Source organism: Vipera berus (genome assembly GCF_964194415.1).
Source record: "Vipera berus genome assembly, chromosome: 2".
NCBI lineage: Eukaryota > Metazoa > Chordata > Lepidosauria > Squamata > Viperidae > Vipera > Vipera berus.
This window is the reverse complement of record NC_138203.1, coordinates 71,726,214-71,753,904: the sequence shown is the minus strand read 5'-3', so window position 1 is coordinate 71,753,904 and position 27,691 is coordinate 71,726,214. Positions and strand designations below refer to the sequence as shown.

The 27,691-nt window shown below is 36.1% G+C and overlaps 1 protein-coding gene across 11 annotated transcripts; it reads left to right on the top strand.

The window, feature by feature from the left end:
• On the top strand, positions 1 to 25,779 carry LOC308662670 (zinc-regulated GTPase metalloprotein activator 1A-like). Of its 11 annotated transcripts, none has more exons than XM_081318755.1 (17): positions 1 to 50; positions 867 to 1,015; positions 2,449 to 2,535; positions 3,456 to 3,552; positions 4,345 to 4,436; positions 8,212 to 8,271; positions 9,238 to 9,275; positions 11,912 to 11,958; positions 13,425 to 13,511; positions 15,605 to 15,649; positions 19,513 to 19,569; positions 19,698 to 19,749; positions 21,708 to 21,776; positions 21,957 to 22,022; positions 23,110 to 23,236; positions 23,744 to 23,816; positions 25,437 to 25,779. In XM_081318755.1, exons 2-17 carry the CDS (start codon positions 874 to 876, stop codon positions 25,450 to 25,452), a joined length of 1,155 nt encoding a protein of 384 aa, XP_081174881.1. In that variant the 5' UTR covers positions 1 to 50; positions 867 to 873; the 3' UTR covers positions 25,453 to 25,779. The 11 variants fall into 11 exon arrangements, 6 of the variants coding, with proteins under 6 accessions (XP_081174881.1, XP_081174878.1, XP_081174883.1 ...); XR_014025268.1 differs by having other exon boundaries at positions 3 to 50; positions 859 to 1,015; positions 23,740 to 23,816; XM_081318752.1 differs by having other exon boundaries at positions 3 to 50; positions 859 to 1,015.
• Positions 25,780 to 27,691: the final 1,912 nt, after the last annotated feature.

The following is a 27,691-nucleotide window of genomic DNA, read 5'->3' as shown; positions in this document are numbered from 1 at the left end:
CTTGTCAGAAGAGAGGAGGAGTTACAACAGCGGGAACTGAAAGACCGGCGGTAAGCGGAAGTGGGAGGGGGAGAAAGAAAGGTGTTGGAAAAGAAATGTGTGGGTTGGGGGAGTTTAGAAATACATTGTTTAGCTTGTTAACCACAACATGAGCATCATCGAGTGTGTATCTGGACTGGCAGAGAAGCTCGATGGAGTTGAATACGGTTTCTCGGTTCGCGCGGTACCTTATTGTAATATTTCTTCAATTTCGCGTGAAACAGTCCCATTCGGACTGTCAGAAAGGCTCTAGTCCGGGGACGTTCCAACCTTGGCCACTTTGAGACTTGAGGACTTCAACTCCCCTAATTCCTCAGCAAGCATGGCTGGCCGGGGGAGTTGTGGGAGTTGAAGTCCACAGGTCTAAAAATGGCCAAATTTGGATGTCCCTTCTCTAGCTCAAGACAAAACTGGCTGAGGGTGTTTCCTGTTTTCTACAGCTGTTGACATTCTTTCTGAAAACGCATAAAATGATCTGACTGTTGTCTTATCCTTTTTCTTTGAAAAGAGACCTTCCTGAGGTTAAGCCTCCTCCAAGCTATTCATGCTGAATCACATTTGATCTTCAGGCTTCCTTAATGATTGTGCTTACTTAAAAGTAGTGTTTAACATGCATTCCTCATTCTCCATGATGAAAGAGGGAGAAGCCAAAGGATGCTCCTGTTTGGAAGTTCATGCAAAGAAAAATCAGTATACCAAATACTATAGCTACTTGTGTTATTCTCTCCACCTCCATCTCTCTGGGTTCCTGTGTTCAATATTTTAGTGAAATCTATATCTGAGACTTTTTATATAATATTTCATAAATGTTATCTTTAGTTTGACAGGTGAGAGATGGAAAGTTCATTTATGGATGATGAAGAGGATTGCCCTGAATTGATTCCCATAAGGGAGCCAGCAATAATGGATAATGTAGAAGACATTCAATCTAGCAACAATTTTAAGATTCCTGTTACTATAATCTCAGGATATTTAGGTAATAAATGGTAGATTCACTCTGATTTGTCACAGTTCTAGAATGGTTTTTAATGAAGAATTACTTTACTTGAACTTTTTTTGTCATAATAAGAAATGGATAGCAATTTTGGGAAGGCATCTTGTGGCCACGCAGAAAATTTTGCATCTCTGCAGGTGCCTTCTACTCCTAGGTGGCAGAATATATAAAACAAGATTTACAGAATAATTGGGGGGTTTAATGAGCTCCATTAGAAATATTCTTTTCTGTGAGCTTATTTCTTGATGTGATGATAGGACAAGCATACCCCAGCTGTCAGGGCATTATGTCTGTCCCTGGACACAAAGAATAAGTAGGAGCCTTATACAGAAGCTCAGGTCCTGAGAAAGGAAGCAACCCTAACTTTGCCAAGCCCAATATATATATTTGAAATATTCAGGTAAGAAAAGATTGCTCCCATGTTCTAGAACATTACAATGTAGTTGATATTTCTTAACCTTGGCATCTTGAAGATGTGGACTTCAGCTCCCAGAATTCTCCAGTCAGCACATATGGAAGCTGAAATCCATATATCTTCAGTTGCTAAAGTTTGAAAAACACTGATTTGACACAGATATAGCACATTCCTTTGGGAACCTTTTGGGAGCTGGTTAGTGGATAGTTATGACTGGCTACAGATGGCCACAACAGCAAACTTTTTCCTTCACCATGGTTATAGTGATTACAGAAGTTCCTGGGAGGGGCCTGCTGGTCTGATTTGGCCAAGTTTAGATTCAACAGCTCGCGTCCAGAATCCTTAAGTTGCGTTTACATTATATTAATTGATTATTGCACATGATATGCTAATTTAAGACAAAATTATTTTTATGGTTTAATACAAAGGTTTTCAAGGTAGGGTGTGCAACTCTCCAGGAGATTACACAAATTTGACTGAAGCAGTTTGCATGTTTTTCCGGGCTTGCTCATGCAAAGCAAAGAATGCTAATAAGATTTGCCCTTACTTTGCCTGGGCAAGCCAGCAAGAAATTATTATTTTTTATAGTTTTGGTAGTAAACTGCAAATATAAGTGAGAAATGAGTGGCTGTCCCAAAAATAGAAATAGAATTCCAAAGAATTCCAGCTTCCTCAGAATTATGCAAAATTAAGTGAGTCATTCTCATTAAAATATAGTTTTAAAATAGATGTTTAATGACTTCCAAAGAAAAGGTTTTTAATTTGTATCATAGGTGATTGTGGCGCTTCAGATTTTGACAATCCAGGCTTAGTGGTTTGTGTAAATCGACTTCCAAATACATGATCGAATTCTGCTTTTTCAAGTATAGGAGATTGCTGACTTAAAAAGCTAGAGGGGTTAGAAAATTTTAGAATGACATCTCAAAATATCTCCTTAGTATAAAGAATGGGACATCAGTGTTTCTTTTTAGTCTAATGAAATTCGTTCTGCTTTCTTTAGGTGCTGGAAAAACTACTCTTCTTAATTATATTTTGACTGAACAACATAGCAAGAGAATAGCAGTTATTTTAAATGAATTTGGTGAAGGTATGTAAAAATGCAAGTGTGAGTGGAAAACAAAGTTTCACGTTGAAGCCTAACTGTTTACTTTCAAAAATATAAAATATTTTCTTCAATTTATGTTCACACATTTTAACAGTTGTGATGCAAAATTTGCTTTCCAAGTAATATTATGCACTCTTGCTGTAATCTAAAGACCGTGCTTTAAAGTTTGGGGTTTTGAATAAGGACATTAGACTACATGAAGTATAGCAACTGAGAAAGTTATTTCCATTTACTAAAGATTGATGCTGCAGGAAAATTAGGGTGTGGCCTAATTTTCGGGCTCCTTTAGCATCACTTTCGCAACAAACCTAAGAAAACCAAGACTTTCGTGTAATGGTTATGATCTTTAAGTCCCTACATGGCATGGGTCCGCGATACCTCGAGGACCACCTGCTGCCGGCGTCGACTCCCCTCCGCCCTGTGCGTGCCCACAGAGAGGGCCTCCTCAGGGTGCCTCCGGTCAAGGAATGTCGACTGGTGGCCCCCAGGGGGAGGGCCTTCTCTGTGGGTGCTCCGGCATTATGGAACCAACTGCCGGTTGAGCTCCGGACGGCATCAGACCTCCGATCCTTCCGTCGCGGGTTGAAGACCCATTTATTTGAACTAGCGGGTCTGGCCTGATGGGGGTATATGGGTTTTTATAGGCTTGTTTTATCATTCTTGTTTTAACTTGGGCATTGATTTAATTGTTTTTTAATTTTTGTATTGTTATTTATATATGCCCTGTGAACCGCCCTGAGTCCCCTAGGGAGAAGGGCGGTATAGAAATCTCAATAAATTAAATTAATTAATTAAATTAAGATACTTTTCCCATCCAAAACCTGAAATGGATTATACTTTCACTGTTTTATTTTCTTTCAATAAAAGTACTATTTTTATTATAGCTTTTCTTGTTTTTTCAGGCAGTGCATTGGAAAAATCCTTGGCTATAAGTCAAGGTGGAGAACTCTATGAAGAATGGCTGGAGCTCAGAAATGGCTGCCTTTGCTGCTCAGTAAAGTAAGGATTTTTTTTATTTGGTAAAATTGAAATGCTGAGGATTTCAAACTATAGTCTGCGTTTCTCCTGATGAAAAGGCCAGTTACGCTAGGGAAGATCTAGTATTATAATACAGGTAGTCCTTGACTTACAACCACAATTGGGGCAGAATTTCCATTGCTAAGCAATGCAGTTGTTAAGTCAATTGCACCAAGTTTTATGATCTGTTTGCCCTGGTCATTAAGCAAATCCATGCAGTTGTTAAGTGAATCGTGGAGTTGTTAAGCGAATCCAAATTCTCTCATTGACTTTACTTGTCAAAAGCCAGATAGGAAGATCACAAATGGCTTATCACATGACCTTGGGCTGCTGTAACTGCCTGATCTATATGTTTTACTCAATTTAACAAATCATAATAAAATTAAGTTCTTAAAGTTAAGGTTAAAGAGTCATCTGTATTGCAAATTGCATCTATTTTAAGAGTGGGTATTGATAAGTTGCTTCCTTTTTGACAGTTTCATCTAAAGTAATGAATAATTTAGAGAAGATATAAGAGAACAGACAGCATGCAGAAACTTAGATATATAGAAACAAACTTTTAAAATTAACATGGGTCTATATATTAATTGTAATTAATTATTTATAAATTAATTATAAGGTTTGCAATTAGTTTGTAAACTTATTTAATAAATATATTTTCTATATTTCCTGATAGATTTTGTGATTGGGAGATAATATTTTACACACAACATATAGAATTTGACATAAATGTAACAGAAAAAAATAATGCTGTTTGTTTAATTTTCTCATTAGAGACAATGGTTTGAAAGCAATTGAAAATTTGATGCAGAAGAAAGGGAAGTTTGATTACATTTTGCTAGAGACAACAGGATTGGCAGATCCAGGTATACAGAGAAATGGGAATGATTGTGAAACTCTTTTTTTATATATTGTTAGAAGTTTCAGTGCGCTTCTGCTTTATAATATGTACTATTAATCTAGCTAGGATAAAGGTCATAATTAGAATAGCCACAGAACAAAGATAGGCAAAGTCAGATAATCTGGATTGTTTCTCTCACAACAGGATCTAACTAGTACGGCAGGCCACAGAAGGACTATATTTATTTATTAGATCTTTATCCTGCCTTTATTACTTTATAAGTAACTCAAAGAGATGAACATATATAATGCTCCTTCCTCCTCCTATTTCCCACAACAACAACCCTGTGAGATGGGTCTGGCTGGATGAGAGTGACTGGCCCAAAGTCACCCAGCTGGCTTTCAGGTCTAAGGCAGGACTAGAATACACTGTCTCCTAGTTGGTAGCCCAGCACCTTCACCACTACACCAAACTGGCACTCTTCTATACCAAACCACCTATCTTCACTCACATAATACTACTGATAAGCAGCACTATCTGTCCAGCTAATCTTGAAAATGCTGACAGCATATGATAAATGGTAGATGAGTAACTCCTGATTAAAGTCTACTTTTCCCTGTTTCATCTATCAGGATCAAGTCTTACTCAACATAATTTCAACACCCAAGTTTTTAGTCTATGGCAACTGAAATTTAAAAGTACATTAGAGCCAGAATAGAGAATATTTGGCCCCATAGATATTGATGATGCCAACTTCTGTCATATCTTGCCATTTCTATTGAGCTTGTCAATCAGAAGGTCGGCAGTTTGGTGGGTCGAATCCCGAGTGCCATGTAACAGAGTGAGCACCTGTTACTCGTCCCAGCTTCTGCCAACCTAGCAGTTCGAAAGCACGTAAAATGCAAGTAGAAAAATAGGGACCACTACAGTGGGAAGGTAACAACTTTCTGTGCGCCTTTGGCATCTAGTCATGCCGGCCACATGACCACGGAGACGTCCTCGGACAAGCACTGGCTCTTCAGCTTTGAAACAGATGAGCACTGGCCCCTAGAGTCGGAAACGACTAGCATGCATGTGCAGGGGAACCTTTACCTAATGGGAGTTTGAGACCAACAACATCAGAAGGGCTGCAAGTGGCAGTTCTGTTAGAAAGTCAGTAGTAACGTGCACAAAATAGGATTGCACAATTCTGTTTAATTACTTTTACTTCCTGAGAATTTCGGAACTGAATTTCAGGATTGTTAGGGACATTAACCAGAACTCAATTTTATTTAAAAAGTAAGTAATTTTCACTATTGATATCCATACATGATCACCTATAAAACAGAAGAGGCTATTGTTCAGAAAATGGTGGATTTCTTCAAAAGTGAGGCATTTTACAATACACATATCACCTCAAATGTATTGTCTTAATGTTGGACATCTTAGGATTTATTTTGCTACGACTGCTATCATAGTTCTTTTGTACCTTTCAGCAAATCTTCTAGCTCATAGACAACCAGCCATTGTCCTGTAGACTTCAGTGTTCCCATTGTCTTTCTCCTGGCAGACTAGATACTTGCTAACTACTTGCCACGCTTTCACCTGGCTTGATTTTTCCCTGCAGTTTTATAACCTCACTTTTTTTCAAATCTCTGCCTTTTCTAAATTTTGCAACTTATTCCCCCATTCATTCTCTAGAGTGTCATGTTGTGTTTAATATACCCAAACATAATCATTACTTTTAATGTATATAGATATTTTGGTAAACAGTGAATACCTGTTATAAGAATTTGCATAAACCAAGTAGCCACGTAAATCACTTTGCGATTCATCATCGTATTCCCCAAGTAACTAAATTACTTCCACATGTCACCAGATAATAGCATAACATATGAATCTAAAAGCGGTTGCACTGTGTAGCATTTTCTGCTCTTCTGATCCTGTTGTTGTCTACATTTGTCTACATTTATTAAAACACACAGAGGAGACTATGAGTTCCAGTCCTGCCTTAGGCACACAGCTAGTTGGTTGACCTTGGGCCAGTCCCCCTCTCTCAGCCCTAGGAAGAAGGCAACAGCACACTAACAAAAATTGCAAGAACCTATCCAGGCAGTTGCCAGGTGTCGACATGTCTCAAAGGCACACACCACATAAAATAGGACATTGCTTCGGCTTTTGTTGTAAACAAATCTTATTTCAGTTAAGTTGGAAACCATTAAGCATTTGAAGAAAACAAATCAATAGATACCTGGAAACTATTAGATGTTTAGGCCTTGGCTATATCTTGCCTGAGTGATTACTGTAAACGGTTGATAGGCACTTCAGTTTTGACACCAGCAATGCTTGGGAGATCACATCTTATCAATTCAGGTGGACAGCTTCAGATATTGAAACAGCTTCAGATACCGTTGTTTTATGCATGTCTGCTTCATTTTTTAAGACAGCCTTGACATCCGCTAGATTTGTGAGCTTTTGACAATACTTTTAATTGTTGTCAAATTCTCACAGCCTTCCTGTTGTAGCATTTGAGTGTATTGAATCAGTTCACATCAAAGCAAATTGATTTTTTATTTTTCAAAAACTATCATTTTTCAACACCATCATCAGTTTTCACTGCTCAGAAACAGGCACGCTGTTTGCATTGCTTTATAATAGCAATGTGTTCGTTCTGAGACACAATATTGCTCAATTTCATTTCATAGTTTTGCTGGGTTGTTCTTTACAGATAAAATCTATGTAAATAGCCATTAGTCACCAAAGATTCTAGCATGCTTTGAGCATTATAATAATATTTTTATTACTGATACTGCTATAGAGTAAGTCCAAAAATTGGTTTGTTTCATACTGATAAAAATAAAGTATATCTATGTAGGTTTTAATTCTAAATAAACAAAAAACAATTGTAGGAATTCTATTGTAGGAAATAGAATTCATATCTGATATTCTGTTGTTTAATCCCTACTCTTAAAATGCTACTAAACTGTAATGGAGTTAAATATTTTAATTGGAAGTATATCGCATTATGATTTCTGTTGATAAAAGAAAATGTAAATTAAACTGAGCATGAATTTTAAATATACAGAAAAGGGGAAAAAGAAGAAAATAAATTAATGTTTGAAAACTTTATGGTATATAATGTTTATTAATATGTATCTTGAAAATGGAACACCGTAGGCTGATCAAGTTTTCTGTAAATGATATTTTAAGTGTAGTAATACGGTAGTCATTGACTTACAACCACAATTGACCCCAAAATTCGTTTTGCCCCATCTTACAACCTTTCTTCCCACAGTTGTTAAGTGAATCACTGAAGTTATTAAGATCATAACACAGTTGTTTAGTGACTCTGGGTTTTCATTGACTTGCTTGTCAGAAGGTCAAAAGGTGATCACATGATCCTGGGACACTGCAGCTGTCAAATACATGCCAGTTGCCAAATGTCGGAATTTTGATCACGTGACCACAGGGATGGTGCAGTAGTCTTAAGTGTGAAAAATGGTCATAAGTCACTTTTTAAAGTGCCGCTGTAACTTCAAATGGTCATTAAATGAATGGTTGTGAAGACTATCTGTTACATCCCTAAGTTTCCGCTGAAGGTTTTTTTATACCTAAAGTTAAAATCAAATGTTGCATATGTTTTAGAAGTATTCCTTATCATAAAAATATGGTCAGAACAAATAATTCATATTTTTTATTTTATAAAAATATAATAATTTATATCATTTTGCTTGCTCTTTTATTTCCCCCCCTCTTTTTTGGAATATGAAGAAATGGAAACATTCGTTATATTGGCATATTCTACATGTTTTATTTGCTAGGTTCTGTGGCCTCCATGTTTTGGGTGGATGCTGAATTAGGAAGTGACATTTATCTTGATGGTAAGAAAATTAATAGTTGAAAATCTAGTATGCATATATGTGTGTGGGTAGAAAGAGATCTTGAGATTAAATGAAACACAATTGCATTCAAAATAATTTAGTTAAATGGGGGTCTTTAAGCTATTTAGATATGTTTGGATTTTTGAGAAAGTGTTATGCATATTATCATAAAATGACTATAAGGCATAGGGAATGACAAAATATTATACTGTCACAAAATGTCAAAAGATATTAAACTGATAAATTTTAAATGCAGATTTTTGCTCCTTTCCATCAACAGTTTCCTTTCCTAAGAAAGTACTTATTTCACATCTCAGAAGACAAAGCAATTGGCTTCTTATTAAATTTTTATAACTTAATTCTACAAGTAAGAAAATTTTCTCAAATTGCTTTCTTTCTTTCACACAAACAAAACATACACAAACCACATTGCCAGCATATGGTTTGATTCAGATTTTCTCTCTGATCGCCTCTAAACAAGGATTGGCTCTCTTCCTGTGGAACAGCCCAATTCAGTCGGTTCAGATATGCAGCTAACCACTTCATTCATTATAGAAACATATTCAACCCTTCTCTCTTCTCCCGGGATATAAATGGAATTAAAATAAATAAATAAATACTTGCAGTAGCTTCTTACTTTACGGGGGGGGGGGGCGTCTTTAATTGGAAGGGAACAAAAATGGTTGTTTGGAAGGTTCCAGCTTATTGCTATCTCCTCAGTTCTTTCTGGAAAATGTTCTGGAAAAGGCAAGACTTTTCTACTTTCCAAAAGTTCAAATTAAAACCATTTTTAATATTCCTGAACGTGCCTACAATAAATTTTAAATTAACATCAGCATCTAAGGAAATGTTTTGAAGGGTTATTGCGCCTTAGGTAATTTTTTTCTTAATTCCATGTAAATATGTGAAACATCTGTGTCTTCTATTGGTATGCTTCAAATCAAGATTCTTCCTCCCTTTTTTTAGGTATTATATCTGTTGTTGACGCAAAGCATGGGCTACAGGTAACATACGACGGTTATTGTCAATTACATAGCAAAGAAAACAATGATTTCTATATGCCTAATAAACTAGGATGCTTGACTACATATCTCTCTTAAATTAACACTGCAATTGAGCTGGGAATTAGGGTTGTAAGTTGTAGCTAAGTTGGTCACCAGGTCATTGCACCTGATTTTATGACCTTTTTTGCAGCAGTGGTTAATCAAAAGCTACAGACATTAAGTGAATTTGTTTTTCCCCAGTGGATGCTTTATATTGGAAACTGGTGATAAATGGCAAAAACCGACCCCCAAAAATGGCAAAAATCACAGTCACTTGATCACTGGTCACTGCAAATGGATGTAAATGCAAGCTGGTGCCCAAAATGTGATCGTAAGATTGTGGGGGGAGGGGTTGTTGTGGCCAGAACTTTGAAAATGAATCATAAGTGCTTCTGGGGACATCTGAAGGATCACTTAACACAGGACAAATTTGCCCAAATCTGAACAGTTAATTACATACATTTATTTATATCATTATTTGCCATACCCTAGTGGGTTTTAAGGTTCATGCAACATAAATAAATTGTCTGGGTTTTTATGTGACAATAAATATACTTAGATTAATTATTTTATATACTGTATAGAAAAGTATTTTTATACGGTAGTTAACATTTAAAAAAACTTGCAAAAGTTTTTTAAGTAATAAATGTATAATATTTGATATCTTTGGAATGCAATATGCCTTGCGTTATTCAATCAGTAAATGCGTAAAAAGCTTGACACATTGCCAGTTAGATGGCAGCCTTTACATTTTCTCAGTCATATGCCAGATAAATAACTTTTGCTTTGTGTTAGGGAATTTGCGAACCTGTCCAATTCCTGTGGTTTCAAAGCCTGACCTTTGCCTTGGCACATGATTAAAAACCGTCTGGAGGCTATACAAGTGATGACACTCGGATAATAGGTAGCAATTTAGAAATGTCATGCTTCGTGGATCCAACCTAGTCCGTATGAAGCTGAGAAATTTTACCCTGTGGCTAGCAAGTCAAATTGAAACTGAAATGGTAATTGATACCATGGACTATCTCTCTAATGGGATTGTCACCTAGGAATCTGAAATATTCATGTTTTAATCTAAAGGCAAATGATTGGACAGCTTGCAATGACGGGTCATAACACTGACGACCTAAACCAGGGATGCTGTTCTTTTTAAATGTACAAAGCTTGGCGGTAGTGTTTCATAGAAAAGAATCAGTGAAAAGAAAAAAGAGTTCTTCTGTTATTATTATTGATATCCTTTTCAATATATTCAATCAGAAAATACTATTGAAACTATTTTTTTTCAGATTTGCAATGCGGTTTAAAAATATTTGCAGCCACACTTAAATCACTTCTCAATCTTTTGGCCAAGATCAAGTCTATGAAAAGAACCTTTCCATTGCATATTTCTTCTTCTTTTCCTTGAAATAGTGTATCAAACTGGAAGCATCTATATTGCCAGGGTAATATAGGATTAAGGTGAACTAAGACTGGGCAGAGTGAGGTTCAAAACCAGGCTTAGCTGTGGTGTCACTTTGAGTCACCAGTTCTTCAGCGCAACCTACCTCAGTGATTTCTTTGTAGATAAAGTGAAGGGAGATCCCTGTCTAAGTCATCCAGGGTTCTTTGAAGGAAAAGGATATAAATTTAACAAACAAATATTCAAATTGATTGTTGAAATACTGTGGCAGTGACTAACATGAATATAGGTAGTCCTCAATTTACAACAGTTGGTTTAGTGACCATTAAAAGTTACAACAGCATTGAAAAAAACTGACTTATGACCGGATTTTACATTTACGACTGCGACAGCATCCCCATGGTCACATGATCAAAATTTGGGCCCTTACCAACTGGCATGTATTTATGACAGTTGCACTGTCCCGGGGTCACGTGGTCATCATTTGTAACCTTCCCAGCCAACAAACAACGTCAATGGGGAAAAAACAGATTCGCTTCATAATTGTGTGGTTCACTTTAACAACTGCAATGACTTGCTTAAGAACCATGGCAAAAAAGGTCCTAAAATGAGACACCACTCACTTAACAACTGCCTTGCTTAGCAACGGACACTTTGAGTTCAATGTTAGTTGCAAGTTGAGGATTTCCTGTAATTGTGAAGTACTAGCGGCTGTGTTATTCCTAGTTTTGGTCCAGGACCATTGACAACTAAGTGAACAGTTGATGACAGACTAACGTATCTCAAGCAGATAAAACAATGAAATATAGGTACCTTTATTAGGTTTTCTGTTTTCCTTTCAGAAAGCACCCTCAGAATTTTTGCTGTAAAATTTTAAAAAAATCAAAATTATTAAAACACAAATTAAAATTTCTACTAATATTATAATTGTAGGGAGAATTAGCAACATCAGTCTTTTTTCATTTGAATCAAGTATAAATATCTCTCAGGGCAACTGACATATAGAAGCAGATCTAAGACAGCTATTTTAAATACATTTATATATATATACGGTTGTGAGTTTTTCTCTTTAAGCTTTTCTTCACCTGATGTTTTGAGACTGAAACATGAAAAACAGTTAATGATATTCTAGGTATTTGCTGATAATGTGTACTCAGTTTATAACACAAAATATGGTGTTTTTGAATCTTTTTTCCAGCACCTGAAAGAAGAAAAGCCCACAGGCCTTATTAATGAAGCTGCTAGGTATTGGTATATTGCAGTTTTCTTAATCTAAATCTTATAGTTTGTTTAATGGGAAGCGCATAAACGGTAAAAAGGTTTGGATCATTTAGGAACATTACTAATTGAAAGTTCAATTGGTGGATCCAATTCACTTGCTCTGTTACTTGTTTCCTGAATGCCTCTGCTCAATTGTTCCTCTGTGGTATCCCATTGAAATAAAAGCTATTTCCTGTATTTTATGTATTTTTATTTGTTCAATTCACATAACTGTCCATCTCGCCTACAGGGATGGCTCTGGATGGCTCAAAGTTAAAACAAAAAACAAAACCCATAGAAATATAGAGCTAAAAACAATGGCAGCAGTTAAAACAATGGCTGCCAACCAGTAGCTTACAAACAATGCAGCCATCTTGCAGGCTCCATACCTCCATGGGATCTCCAGACCTGATGGCAAAGCCGTGTCTTCAGGGTTTTCCAAAAGGCCAATAAGGTTGGGGCCAATCTAACCTTACAGGAAACTATGTTTCAGAGGGCAGATGCCACCTGGGCCATAAGGTCCTCCTCTTGGGGTCCCATTAGATAGAACTCCTTAGCAAACAGGACACATCACATGCCATCCTGCTGGACCTGATGGGACAAGTAAATGTAACCAAGGAGAAGTGGTCCCTCAAATCACCTGACCTAATAACCAACAACATGAATTGAACCCAGATGAGTTTGAATGAAAAATGAGTGGGTTCACAGATGGTGGTTAGCTTAATTACTGACTTAAATTATAGTTAAATAATTAACTATAATCAGTGGTGAGATTCAAATATGTGAATAATCGGTTCTCTGTGTGGATGCCGTTTCCAAAAGTCCATTCTGGGCCTGGGTAACAAAAAATTAGCTACCGGTTCTGCCGAAGTGGTGTGAACTGGTTGAATCCCACCACTGACTATAATCCATAACTGACTGGATTTCCTCAACCCAATAAGTTACATTAACAAAAGGCAACCCAAATTATAAGCCACTTAAGTTAATAGAGTGTGGGACGAAATTATTTTTTTAATGTTCTGGAAATGTTTAGATTTCTGCTCAGCGTATTCCATCAGAATAAGTGACTACTTTGTGCTACTTTTAAATAACTTCTTAGTTCAACATGTTACCTTTTCCGGTACTTCAGTTTCTCTTTATTGTAACGAGAGTGACAAAAAAATCTTAAAGTCTGGTTATTTCTTTTATTAAAAAGTACATTTTAAGTATAATTGTTTAGAAATAAGTTCCACAGTTTTCAACAGTGCATTTAGGAAACAATTTACAGCCTTGGTGTTTTGAAATCATGTAAATGATTATTAGCTAAATTTGCAATAGAATTTGATTTTATTTTGCATGAACACTATAATGTAGTCCTCCTAAAAGAAAAAGATGATACTTGTGTTATTAAGCACACAAGTACTTTGTGTTTACTTATTTTACTTATTTTCCATTTATTCATTTTTCTCTAGGCAAATTGCCTTAGCAGATCTTATCATCATCAATAAGGTAGACTTGGTTTCACAAGCTGAACTGATGAAATTAAGAACAGCTGTTAGGTAAGCATACGTTTATTTCCAATATCTATTTAAACATTTTTATACTGTCCTTTTACTTAAAAAAAAAGCCTTAGAAATCAAAACAAATACAATTAAAACAAGTTTAGAAGTGTACATTGCATTTCAACTACCTAATCATTTAGGTTAGTGTTTCCCAACCTTGTCAACTTTTAGACCTGTTATCTTCAATTGACATTCTGACTGAAGAATTTTGGGAGTTGAAGTCCACATATCTTAAAGTTGACAAGGTTGGGAAAGACCAATTTAAGTGAACCATGCAAAAGCAGTAGAAAAATAGGCAGCTTCTCACCAGAGAGAAGGTGGGTGGGTCTTCATGCACTGAGTTCAGCAAGATAAAGTAGCTCCTAGGGAATTTGGTTGAAATATTTATTGTTATTTTCCTATGACTGTTGCAGCTGGAACAGTAGATTACATGGGATCAAAAGAGTATATTTGATTTAATTATTTAATTGTCAGGTGTTTATTTAAATACCTTCTCTTTAAAAGATTTACAACTCTGTGTACTTGCTATAGGCTTGGCATTTTGTATGAAGTGAAATTGTCAGAACAGAGATTAGTTGTAATCTCCTAGAGTTTGAAGAAGTCAGGAAGTTTTTCACTAAGGCAGATTTACAACCATGATTATTAATCATTTTTAAATCCTTTATTGGGAGAAAAAGATGATCTTGAGGCTCAAATACCCAGCTATTTTTGCTTTGGCAGTAGAGTTGAATTCCGCCGTGTATGGATTCTGTATACTGTAACTGAAATCCTATGTTTCATTTGTAAGCCACCCAGAGTGGCCTTATATGAATAAATGAATGAATGAATGAATGAATGAATGAATGAATGAATGAATGAATGAATGAATGAATGAAGTAAGTAAGTAAGTAAGTCCAGGTTAAGGGCATAAACTGGATTAGTTACACTGCTATGTCCAATGTGATAACTTTAACATTTGAGGTAGAATATGATTTCAGAAGTTCTCTGACTGGAAATTAAGTGGGCAGACCCATGCTACAGTTCCAGCATCCATTTTTCTCATTCAGAGCACATCTGGATCTCCTTTTTTTGCCTTTAATCCTACAACTCCCACCAACACCCAAAGGCTCACCCATTTTCAACATTATCATAACATCAACAAGCCCTTCCACAACTTTCAGAAGCCAAACAGTCTTATAAACTGTTAAGCATAGTTCTTGAGTCCAAAAGAAGTTATCCAACTCTGAGCTGAGAGATTATATGAAACTCTAGGATTCCCAATTTCTAATTTTCTTTTCAAACAGCAGATTTCTTTTAACATTCAGAGACAGTTAAATAAATCAGACAATCAGATTGATTGGGGAAAAACTTCATTGTGCCTATAAGCACCAGTATACCTGCAAATACTTTTTGGTAGCCATCAGCCTCCCTATAGATCCTCCTCTGTCCTATTTAACTATGAATCCAATTTAATCAGAAAAAGAAGCAAGAAATCTGTAGAAAAAGGAAACTTATTTTTTTTTCTCCAGAAGAAGAACCCTGTGAAGTAGATAGGCTGGTATTGAGCGATCAACACAGAGGGATCCACTGAATAATAGCTGAGTTGAGATTTGAGCCCTAGTCTCCTCAGCCCAATTTCTAGAGTTAATCATTGTATTACACTGGCTCAATATATACGATCATCTTGGAGGATTTAGGCAATGATGACATTTCTCTATGAATCTCTAAATTATCATATGAGGCGGTTGATCTGCCTCTTTGAGGGTTCTTCTTGCAGGAACTTGAAATCAAGCATTGCCTGTAGCTATTTCATTTCTTTGGAAAGTCCTCCCTGCTGAATTTCAGGAGCATTTGAAAACAACACCCTTTGAGTTAGGTTTTCCTGTTGAACATTTTAAATTAACATTTAATGTTTTAGAAGTTGTGGTTTTATATTTTAATTAAACTTCCAGAAAACCTTGTTAATTCATAATACGTAAAGTCTGTTATTATTGTTTTTGCAGGGATCAGATTAAACACAGGAATCTAAATTTTGTCAAGTGGGTTGTAAATTATTTCTGATTATGAGTATTCTATTATATCTTTTTTCTTCTCTTCTTCAATAATGTTAGTGCAATAAATGGAGTTGCCAACATTTTAGAAACTCAGCGCTCAAGGTAATTAAAACAATGCTAAATTAACTATTTTTTCCCTACTATCGTGAATAATATACATTAATCTGAAAAGTTTACTTTATTCAGGAAGTCAGCTACACAGGCAGTGTCCAATCAGTTCATATTTTAATTTGACACCTATCCCTGACTGCTCCAGTGGCTTGGGGGAAAAAACAAAAACCAGTTGCTTGGTGTCAATGGACTTTGGATGCAGTGGACAAAATCTGAATTCAGACTGCTCTGGTAAACAATAGACTTGTCCACTGTTTAGCAAAACACTTTGGACAATATTTATATTCTTTATGCAAGATGTGAACATTTTAGTAAATTGTTTGCATAATTTTATAGAATTACATGCTTTTTATTTGATATACATTTGACTATACAGATACTCCCGTCTGGTCCAAAAAATAGAGGTTTTACTGCATCAGGATGGTACACTGTATTTGTGTGGGTTTGTGTGTGTGTGAACCCACGCACACCTTCAAGTCAGGTCGACCTCTGGTGACTGAACAAGTCTCTGCAGTTACAGAAATGGTTTGCCATTTCTTCCTTCCTAGGGCTCGGAGAGAAGCGACTAACCCAAAGTCACAACTGTCTGTGTTCCTAAGGCAGGACTAGAATTCACAGTCTCCTGTTTCTAACCTAATGAGAATATATGATTAGATATAACATAATCAGTGGTAGGATTCAGCCGGTTCGCACCACTTTGGCAGAACCGGTAGCTAATTTCATCCACACAGAGAACTGGTTGTTCACATATTTGAATCCCACCACTGAACATAATGCATTATTTAGTCCAACCCTTAGCTGGCCATTCAATCCCCACCAGATTGTTCAAAACATTGTTACTGCACCCTTGGACAACCAGGTACATTTATAATTAAACTGAGTAGAGTTTATGTAACAAAGCAAATAGGATTATATTAACTATAGAATGTATCTCAAGTAATTAAATAACCTTACTGTTTTTCATGCTTAATTAATTGATTTAAATTTAATTTTACTAAATTGATTAAAGCTAAAGTGTATAAATTTTATTACTCAGTTTGGAAAAAAGTACATCAATAAGAAAATAGTATATCAAACATTTAATAGCCTTTCTTTTTATTCTCAACCTCCAAGTAGCAATTGATATAAGCAAAGCCTTAAACACTTCCAAAAACAAAAATGCAATTGTTAAAGAGATCTAATGAAGTTATCATTACATTCTGAATTCCTATAATTACAGTATTTCAAAATTTGCTAACAATTAAATATAGCATGGGTAGTCCTCAATCTATGACCACAGTTGAGCCCAAAATTTCTGTTGCTAAGCAAGACGGTTGTGAGTTTTGTCCCATTTTGCAACCTTTTTGCCACAGTTGTTAAGTGAATCCTTGCAGTTGTCAAGGGAATCATACAGCTGAGCAAATCTGGCTTATCCCATTGACTTTGCATGTCTGAAACCACTTGGGAAGGTTGCAAATGGGGATCACATGACCCCAGGACAGGGCCATAAATACATGCCAAGGGCCCAAATTGTGATCCTGTAACAGTGGGGATGCTACAATGGTTGTAAGTGTGAAAACTGATCATCAGTCATTTTTTTCAGTACCATTGTAACTTAATGTTCAGTCACTAAAACGAATGGTTGTAATTGAAGGACTGCCTGTATACTGCTGGATAGGTCCTTTAGATATTGCTGGTTAATAATAGAAGTTGTAAACATCAGTATTTGCATAGTACTGATTCAGCAAGGAACAAAGCACAACATGTCAACAGAAGAATGTAGGTGACATCACATAAGTGTTTATTTAGTCTAATGCAAATACAGTTCCTGTGTAATTTTTTTTTACCTAAAGACACTGGAAGGCACATGATCTAATCCTGTATTGACTTAGATCTATCAGAAATGTATCATTACATTCATTTTCTCCCTATATACCTTGTACTAGAAAATATTTTTCCAAATAGTATCTACAAATTTATAATAGAAATATCATTAGACAGCAGGTTGCAGAGGACCTCGTAGATACCACTTAGGAATTCACCCATATTTTGCCTGACAGCAAACCTAAGATGTCATGCAACATATTTTTTTTGTTACTTATTCACCAGCTGAATGCTGCATGTCCAAACATTTTAATCCCGTTAACAGATCCATTGATATAATTTAATTAGAAATTCAGATCAGCTCCAGACTGGAGGATTTATGTCCTGCTGCTTAACAGTTGCTTTATGAAAATTCTTTTTGGTAGTAACTGTCATGTTGGCTTATATGGATTACAGTCTTTGTCATTCTTTCTTTCGTTGAGTTGGAAAGGTAGAATGGAATGTGCAGAATAGTTCCAGCAACTTAACACTCTAACTTCTAGGAGTTGAAATCCACGAATCATAAAAGAGCCAAGGTTGCCTGCCAACCTTGGCTCTTTTATGACTCGTGGATTTCAACTCCTAGAATTCCTGAGGCAGCAGAGTTGAAGTCCACGAGTCATAAAAGAGCCAAGTTTGCCTACCCCTGCTCTAACTCAGTGTTTCTCAACCTTGGCAAGTTGAAGATGGGTGGACTTCAACTCCCAGAATTCTGGGAGTTGAAGTCCATCCATCTTCAACTTACCAAGGTTGAGAAACACTGTTCCGACGTAACGTTCTCTAACTTAAATCTCTGAATCAGAACTATAGCTTTTCTTAGCGTCCTACTGCCTGTTTTATCAATCATAATTATTCTAAGCATGGCATATTTTAAAGTGCACTAGTATCAGATTTAGATTTTTAAAAAGGTCCGTACATTCAAAACTAGAATTAGAAATTTTGGAGGGAATGACGAACCATTCTTAAGTTCTAAAGATATTGTTAAAGTGTTCACAATGAAGGTCATTGTTAAATGCCCTCTGCGATTTCTCGTTGAGCAACACCATTTCTAATTGTGCACCATAAAGCAAAATAATTTAAGGAGTTGTTTTCAAGACTTTGCTTTTTTTAAGTCAAAAGTTAGTCTAGATATTTCTGAACAAACTTTGGAAGAAGAGAAGTGTCAGTGTTATAATAACTATGCTGTGTGAATTTCCTGATAACAAAGAACTTTGGAGGGCTCTGTGAAGTCTCCTACATTCCTATAAATTTAAGACTTAAAGTAAGCCATTTCTGCAGTGCTGGAGAAGCTGAAAGAAGGTTGACTGTTCTACGTAATTAAAAAAAGGAACTCATATTTTCAGTGAGAATGACTAGAACAAGCCTCAGATCTGTACTACTCTGCTCTAACAGCAATGAATAAAAGCATTCTTTGTTAATTTTTGAATGGAATACTTTTCCCTGGGGTGCCTTAAGTAAAAAAAACAAAAAACCAACCAAACAAAATTGGATGGATTAAATTAGGGTTACTGAATTTGTAAGGATCAAATTGTAGTTTTCAAATCCTAATTTATTCTCAGATCATCACAGTTCCCTAACTTTGGACATCACATGCAACTGAGATTCCGTGTGAATGTTTGGCTTTCCATATTAGCACAAAAGTAAATGGGGAGAAGATGTGAAGCCTGAAATAGCTCTTTCTTGTATAAAATTCCATCCATTTACATTATGACTGGATTCTTCCTCTGCACTAAATAACATTGCTTTGGAGATTTGCTAGCTTTAGGTGGGAGCCTAGTTAGTACTGCTTATTCAATAAAGAGAGGCTAACATTTTCTGCCAAGTGGAAACATACACATCTGTTCACTTCCAAAAGTTTTTCAAGAATTCTCCAAGCATTCAGAGAGGCTGACCAGAAAAAATAAAAAGCTACAGAGGAGAGGGGGAGTCATACGAAAACACCATTGAACAAGGGGTCGTCTTAATACGTATTTTTTTAAAAAAGACATAATTAATTTTATTTTTTACCCTAGAGTTGAGATCTCTAATGTGTTAGACCTGCATGCTTTTGACAGTGTATCAGGAAAAAGGTAAGATTACGTGTTGTTCTTTGTTTTAGAATTCAACTTGTATTTCTGTTACACCCCAATATTGACAATTGTCCAAATTATGTTTTGGGTTTGCGATGCTATGGTGTTAAATGTATTGTCCTTATAAGTTTGCAGCAGAAACTTCAGCTTGAAGAAGAATCTCGTCCACATCTAGATAAGGTGAGCAGTAAGTTTGCACTAAGTGTGACTGGTTAAACATTGGTTAGTTGTACGTGCCTTTTTATCTTCCTTTCCCTTTATCATTATGCCAGCTCCGTGAGGTAAACCAGATAAAAAAAATCAAACCCAAAGGAAGACTAAAACTTTGCTTTATTGGTTGACTATAATCACAGAAGTTTGCAAGTCTGTGCTTTTCCTCCTCTCTATGCATTATCAGTCATCAAGGGATACAAGAAAGAATGCTATAAGATTCAAGTAATAATGAGATGGGAAATAAAAAAGTAAGAGATTAGATTTTGGATTTTCAAATTTGAATACTTTATAGCAGATTCAGCCCCACATCTGCCTGGATGAAGTGGATGACAGGTCAGGAAAAAAAAGAAAAACTCAGCCCTCAGAGCTAGTCTTAGCTCTCTGATATCTTTAATTTCTCCATGCAAGACGATGCTTGGGCAAGAGAGGGGCAAGCTTTCCTGTTTTGCCTGCAGGGAATATTTTTGTCTGTGCAGGCAGTGTTACCTGTTAGCTGCCTTTTTTATTGGGGAATGTGAGGTAGCCTATGTTCAGCCATTCTTCGCAACCACTCAGTGGAATGCTGACAAGAGTTGGGATGGATTCAGTCTCCCTTCCCTCTTGTTAGATAATCTCATTAAGCATGGGATGTGAACAGAGAAGCTAGATCAGACATGTCAAACTCGCGACGTCACATGACGTCACGCAACGTATCAGGACTGTTTTGCCATTGCCGGCAATGGGGTGGGCACGGCTTTCATGTGATGTGTCCGGCCCGTGGGCCGGCAGTTTGACATCCCTGAGCTAGATCCCCTCCCAAAATCTATGTGAATCTAATCCTTGATTGTCTTCCCTTGTGACTCATCCTATGCTAAATAGGTACAGTAGGTACCACCTGGAAGACATTGGATCAAGCCATCCAAGGTATTGATTGGTCAGTGTAAAATTGTCTTGTGGGAATTTACTCCCAGCCTTCTGAGAATACCACTGGGGAAACTTGCTTTTTCTCAAAGTGGCTGGCCAGGAACAAAGATCAGTGTTTGCTCTGGAGACCTAGGGAACTGTCTGTTAAGTATTGCCAAAGATCAGGTCGGTATAGACTTAGCACTTAAAATTAGCCTTTTGATAAAGTCCAAAGTGTTAAAGTTGCCAAGGTTGGACACACCTGCTCTAATTTTAGTCATATCACAAGCTAAAATTAGCCTTGTAAAGGAAGATTAGGACCATGTTCCTTATACAAGGCCAAGTTCCTGATAATCTGTTTTACAGTTTTATGAGAAATAGATAATATTTTAGGCTTTAGTAATAATAAATATATACTCTTTTTAAATTGATCTGTGTTTCAAAGATTTAGCTTTTTTAAAAAGATGTCTAAATAATGTTAATCTGAAACTTGCTTTATAAGGCTCCCTTTAGTTATTTAGGATAATTGAAAGAAAGTTCTTTATTTCTCAAAAGCAGGGCCTAAGTGGATTAAATGGAAAGTAGTGTAAAAAAGGATGATTCGAATCTCAAAAGACTTGTGTAGCAATATGTTATGCTATTAAATGAGATTCTTTGGTAGCATCATGACTTGAAACTATCAGTATAATTGTGTTTTGTCAATGTGTGAAAATGAGAGACAACATTAGAACCAGGCATGCACTGAAAATATGAGTGCATTTAGTTATTGCATAGGATTCTAAACGGTTCCAGTTTATTATGGAAAGAAATATATACAATCATCAAATTTATAGTTCAGGAAAAAATATGTAACGTTTTTAACAACATTACATTACATACATTGCATCACATTGCATTGAATTACATTACAGTACAGTATAGTACATTACATTACATTAATTTGCAGATTCCATGAATTGCTAATATAGGATTTTTATCATTAAAATGTATTTTGCATATACTAAAAATTGAAATATAGCACATTTTTCTGTATCAATTTTCAGAGTATTATTACATCCACCTTTGAAGTACTAGGAAATACAACTGAAGAAAACCTAAATGTGTTTATTCAAGTAAGTGCTGTATTATTTGCATGAAAAATCCAAATTACTTATTTCATATTTTCTTTACATAGTAACACATCTTTCACTTTGAGAAATAAACGTGATTTGAAAGAACTTGCCTTTTTTCACCAAGAAGATTATTTTATTATAAATGTATAATTCTTCCAATCATTTTTATATCTCTCTTAGAATCTCTTGTGGGAGAAAAATGTAAAAGACAAGAAAGGTAACCCCATGGAAGTAATAAGACTAAAGGTTCAGTACTCAGTATTAAGATTCTTTTTTTCAAAACCATTACTGTTTTTATTTGGATGCAGAAAGTGGCTGAATATGGAAAGAAGGGGATATGCTAATTTGGAGTCATCATGTGTTGCTCAAACACTGAAGGTCTAAAATTCTAAAATTTTGCTCTATATTACAGCTATATGTGGTTCTTTTTAATCAAAAGTTAATAGTATCAAAAGGTCTGTATTTGAACTTCTGTACCTTCTGGAAGAAATGTTTGATATAGTTCCTTCATGCACAGACATTACGCTAATGATAATGAGAGAAGAAACTCTTTCATGATCTTTGGAACTACAGATAGTCCTTGATTTATGACCAATTGCTTAGCACCCATTTGAAGTTACAAAAGACCGTGCCAGGGGCACATTTCAGGTGCTCAGCAACTGACCTGCATTTATGGCTGTTTGCAATATCCCGCAGTCAGTGATCATGTTTTTGCTAAAACAGCATGTATTTCTGGTTTTTGACAGAAGTGGTCCATAGCAAACAATTGGTTTGCTTAGCAATTCATCAAAAAAGGTCATAAAATTGGTGACCCACATGCAACTGTCGTAACTTATAACCATAATGGGCAGTTGTAAGTCAAGGATTATCTGTACAAGGTTGTTGATATTATAGATTTTATGAAGAGGTAGATTATATAGTTTTTACCACAGCAGACATTTACTTACTTGCATATGCTATGCTATGCTATGCTATGCTATGCTATGCTATGCTATGCTATCCTATCCTATCCTATCCTATCCTATCCTATCCTATCCTATCCTATCCTATCCTATCCTATCCTATCCTATCCTGTGTTAGGCAGTGAAGAATATTTATATACAAGTAGGCCTCCCTTTAGGGTTATTATAGCATCCATTTATTTATAAAATTTGTAGGCTGCCCATCTTATCTCAAGGTAACTCTGTCCATCACTAAAAGTAATCTATTCCTTTCACCCAAGGATGTTGGAATATGTTTTATAGATTCTGTATATAGAATTCCTAAACTTTATATTCAATTTATAGAAGCTTTCACTAGCCACTTTGCTAATTTTACTTTATTTTCTAATCAGGGATTGGTGTCCATCAAAGATAAATCTCATCAGGTGATAGTTCAGGGTGTTTATGAGCTCTACGATCTAGAGGAAACAACTGTGAAATGGAAAGAGGATGAACGAATTAATCGAATAGTCTTAATAGGTAAGAATATGTGCATTACATATGCTGGTTGTATAAAACTATTAATTCTACAAAAATGGAAACATAATCGGTATAATTGTTCTTGATACAATCCTACAGAAAATGAATTAAAGCCTAATTTCTAAGAAGATATCCTGAAATTTGACAGTACTAAACTTGGCATTTCATTGACATAATTTCCCCTGCGACAATGGATGTTCCCACTCTGACAGCTGAGGGAAATTGCAGCCATTTTTACTCTGCTTTCAGCTTGCTTTTCCTGCTGCTTAGAGATCAGGCGTTGAAGGGGGATGGGGTGAATGCTTGAGCTCAGCTAGCCATAATAATAATATAGCTTCGTGGGAGGGAGCCCGTGTGTCAGTCTAATTGGAGAATGTGATTTATGACTGCTTCATGGGGGTAGGAATTGCAACTTGTTACTTTGTATGTGGGAAAGGGAATTTAGTTTTGGGTTCAACTATGTAGTGCTGATACTTTGTTTCCTGAATAAAATGTTCTTTAAGGAAGACTTCTTGCCTGAAAGTTCTTTAATGGGATTCATCTATCGGAACCATGACAAATTGATTCTGCATCTGAATAGGTTTGCTTCCATTTTATTATTATAATGTGTGTTCAGAGCAGTTTCTGAATAATATATGGCAGTCTTGGACAGTTCTTGCCCAGTCTAAGTGTAATTGGAAGCAAAATCATATTTCAGATTTTTTTCATTCTCATATAAAGCTTTTGTATATTTTAAAAGGTGTGGTTTTCAACCAACCATGTTTCAATTACTATGTTATCTGTATGAATTACTGAGAGTTCCTTGGGATTATAGTGGTATATAAATATAATAATAAGTAATGAATAAATGAAGCCAAGAATAGAATGCAGCTGTTTATTTATCATGTAAATTTCTAATGCCACTACACTCAACAAAGAACAGAAGGGACATTGCAGAGAAGGGATGCTGAGTTACCCTCCGATCTGTGTCTTAACCTAGATATACACTTTATCCAGTAATTAGTTTTACTGGTTTTTAGTAGGGCTACGTGCATTTCAGAATGACTTGGAAGAAATTATTTGGACCTCATTTGGCTCATCCCTGTTAGCCATTAGAGCAGCCAACTTTATTCAGGAACCTGCATCGTCCTGAAGAAAGCTATAGTTTCTAGCACTAAAAATATGCAGAATTAAGAAAAAGTCACCAAAAGGATAGGTTGCTGAAAAGCAAATAACCTTTGTCTTGTTTTAGCGTTGATAAATAATGATTTAGTAGAGATTTTGGCACTGAGCTAAAATAATCATACTTCTTTCTTATATCATAAAAGCAAATGAAAGTATTTTGCTTGGCATGGTTTTTCTTTTATTAACTGCCCATTATTGTATAAGGTCAGTAATTCTTTATCCCTTTCTTGATGCTCCCTTTTTTTTAAATAAACCTTTATTTTATTATATTAATAAAAATAAAAGAAATAAACAGTGATAGGGGAAATGGTACAGTATTCTCAGCTGTATGACACTTGTTAACCCTGCTCCATTTTTAAATGATTAATACAACTTGCATTGCCATAGTCTACATGTAGTTCAAGACTAAGAGTTCAGTCAAATTCCTAATCTATAACCATTTGTTGATGCTCATTGCATAGTAGCCTTGTTGATTAGGCACAGTACTTCTTAGAGAAATAAAACATTGCCAGGAGGTTAAGGTCTGGAGTTATTCTTGGATTTCCACAGAGTTTGCGACTGAGGTAGCTCTGGAGAGTTTGTAGAGAGGAATAAGTCAAAGCATGATAGCTTTTCCTTCAATAATGTACTAAAAATGTAGATAAAAGGCAGATGTTCCCACAGTACAAACTGGGAGAAGGAATATTAGAACTAGAACTAAGCCAGCCTTCCTTGGATAAGGAATGTGACAAAATGAAATGATGTGAGTTGCATTTGATGGACATAACTATTCATCCAAGCAATTACCCCAGCATAGTCAGGACAACAAGCAGATCTGAGCAGTCTTGTCTTTGCAAGAAAGTAACTGAAGTAGGCTACATGAGAATAGATGAATCCACACTGACTTGCTGGGGCTCTCCTTTATGTATCATCTGATTTTAATAATTTTTTTTGTAAGCATTGGTTGTATTTCAGGAAACATTGAAATAGTTTTTCCTTAATGCAAACTATTGTAAGATATTAAAAATGGTTTCAATTTTGTGTTATTTGTCCCTAGGAAGGAACCTGGATAATGATATCCTTAAAGACCTCTTCATAGAAACTGTGACCAAAAGAGGGGAAAATAGTTGATGCCAGAAAAGTGCTTTTTGACCCTGCATTTTTACCAGTGGATTATTAAAATATCCTGGACCTGTTTTCCTTTTTAAATAGCTGAGCTTTATAAAACTGTTGCTCATATATAGAATATTAAGTCTGAATTTATCCTGAATGAAGAATTAATGAGGAAATAATTAATAAAGTAAATATGTGTATGTCCTTGAAATGCCACTTCTCCAGTCTTTGTTCAGAGAGGTTCCATTTAAAAACAAAAAAAACACATATTAGTTATGGGAATGTATTCTGCAGTGGCTCAGTGGGTTAGGACGCTGAGCTTGTCAATCAGAAGGTCGGCAGTTTGGTGGGTCGAATCCTGAGTGCTGCGTAACAGTGAGCGCCTGTTACTCGTCCCAGCTTCTGCCAACCTAGCAGTTCGAAAGCACATAAAAATGCAAGTAGAAAAATAGGGACCACTACGGTGGGAAGGTAACAGCGTTCCGTGCGCCTTTGGCGTCTAGTCATGCCGGCCACATGACCACGGAGACGTCCTCGGACAAGCGCTGGCTCTTCGGCTTTGAAACGGAGATGAGCACCAGCCCCTAGAGTCGGAAACGACTAGCACGCATGTGCGGGGGAACCTTTACCTTTTACCTTTTTATTCTGCACCTCTTATCCTTCCTGTAGCCTATGTTTGATAAAGAGGTGCTAGGAGTGAGCTCTTACAATTAATTAAACTTTGACCAGTACTCTCCAATACAATCTTTTCCAACTTGGAGTTCTCCAGATGCATTCAGCTACTATATCCATAATTTTCAGCCAACCTGGCCAACAGATAACGAAGGTTGTTCAGGAGTAGATCAGGATAAAGATTAGGGAAGGGTGCTCTAGGACAGGGGTCCCCAACTCCCGGTCCATGGACTGGCACCTGTCCACGACATGCCAGAAACGAGGCCGCGCAAACAAAGCCTCATCCTCAGGATACAGGCAGCACACCTATTGGGTTCAATAGATTTACTCTTAAATAAGTAGCTACACATAGATTATTATAGCAGGTATTATATTGATTATGGCCGCCTGAAACTGCTTTTGAGGATTAAAAAAATACAAATACAGGCAGTCTTGAAATAACTTTACTCTGGTTGACTTTGAGTGACCTTGAAAAGTTAAAATCAGATTTGTTCTTAAACTGAAATTCTAAACATTTACTAAAGAATAAGATCCAATGATATAATTGCAGTAAGATTGCATAAAATCAGGTGCCCAGTACTTCTAATTCAGGAACTTGAAATATTTCAAAACAAGGATGTTATTTTCCATTTTTTAGCGTGACAGAAAAATAATACATTTTGGTGCATTTGATAAGTAGGTTATTTGACTATTGTCTTTAAAGGAAAACATTGAATAACTGCTTTAACATGTTCTGCTATTTCTAGACAGCTTTAAATAATCTTGGTAATTTTTGTAATTCAGTCCATTATAAATGAACACACTATGGATTGAAATTAAACATTCAACAGTATATATCAATAAGTAATAGATTAACATCAGAAAGATTCTGAAATTTAAATATATTTGACTAGAAATATATGAGTGATGTTACAAGAGAGTAGATGTCTTATTTTTTTTAACGATTTCATTCACTGCATGGGCAGTTGACAAGAATTTTAATTTTTGTGTGGGGTTTTTTGTCTATGGATAAGGGGTTTTTTCCCCTCTATTTTTTTAAATTAAAAAAGGTTCTTTATCTGTAAAGTGCTGTCCCTTCCATGATTTGGGGTGGGGGGAAACCTACTACTGTAACCATAGCATCCTTGTTTCTTCGTCCATCGTTTTTTTCCTCTCAACCTCCACTCCACACCTTGCCTAACCTGAAATACCTGCCCAGTTTATTTTTCCCACTTCAAGAATAAGCCACGCTTTCTTTCCCTGAGTGTCCAGTTTGCCTTGCTTTACAAAAATTTCCATTGCCTGGAGGCTTTTTTCCAGAATACTCTCTGTTTTCGGGACAGTAAGCCACTAGAAAGTAGGATAGGCTTTCGAGAAGGCGTGCATGTTTCAGCCAACATTTAATTTACCCAAAAAATGAAGGAAAAACCCTATGAGAATTCTGAGCCCAAGATTTTGCTTTACGACAGTTCCTACTTCTTTCATACAAATATTGCAGCTCTCTTTATTTCAGCCATCTAATGGGCTGGCTGGCTTCAGTTTTCTGGA

What these genes read in the sequence shown, in the direction of transcription:
- LOC308662670 (XM_081318755.1), top strand. Translation starts at nt 874, where the DNA reads ATGGAAAGTTCATTTATGGATGATGAAGAGGATTGCCCTGAATTGATT. An exon ending in ACGCAAAGCATGGGCTACAG is followed by an intron (nt 9,276 to 11,911) that starts GTAACATACGAC and finishes TCTTTTTTCCAG; the next exon opens with CACCTGAAAGAAGAAAAGCC. An exon ending in ACCTAAATGTGTTTATTCAA is followed by an intron (nt 21,777 to 21,956) that starts GTAAGTGCTGTA and finishes TATCTCTCTTAG; the next exon opens with AATCTCTTGTGGGAGAAAAA.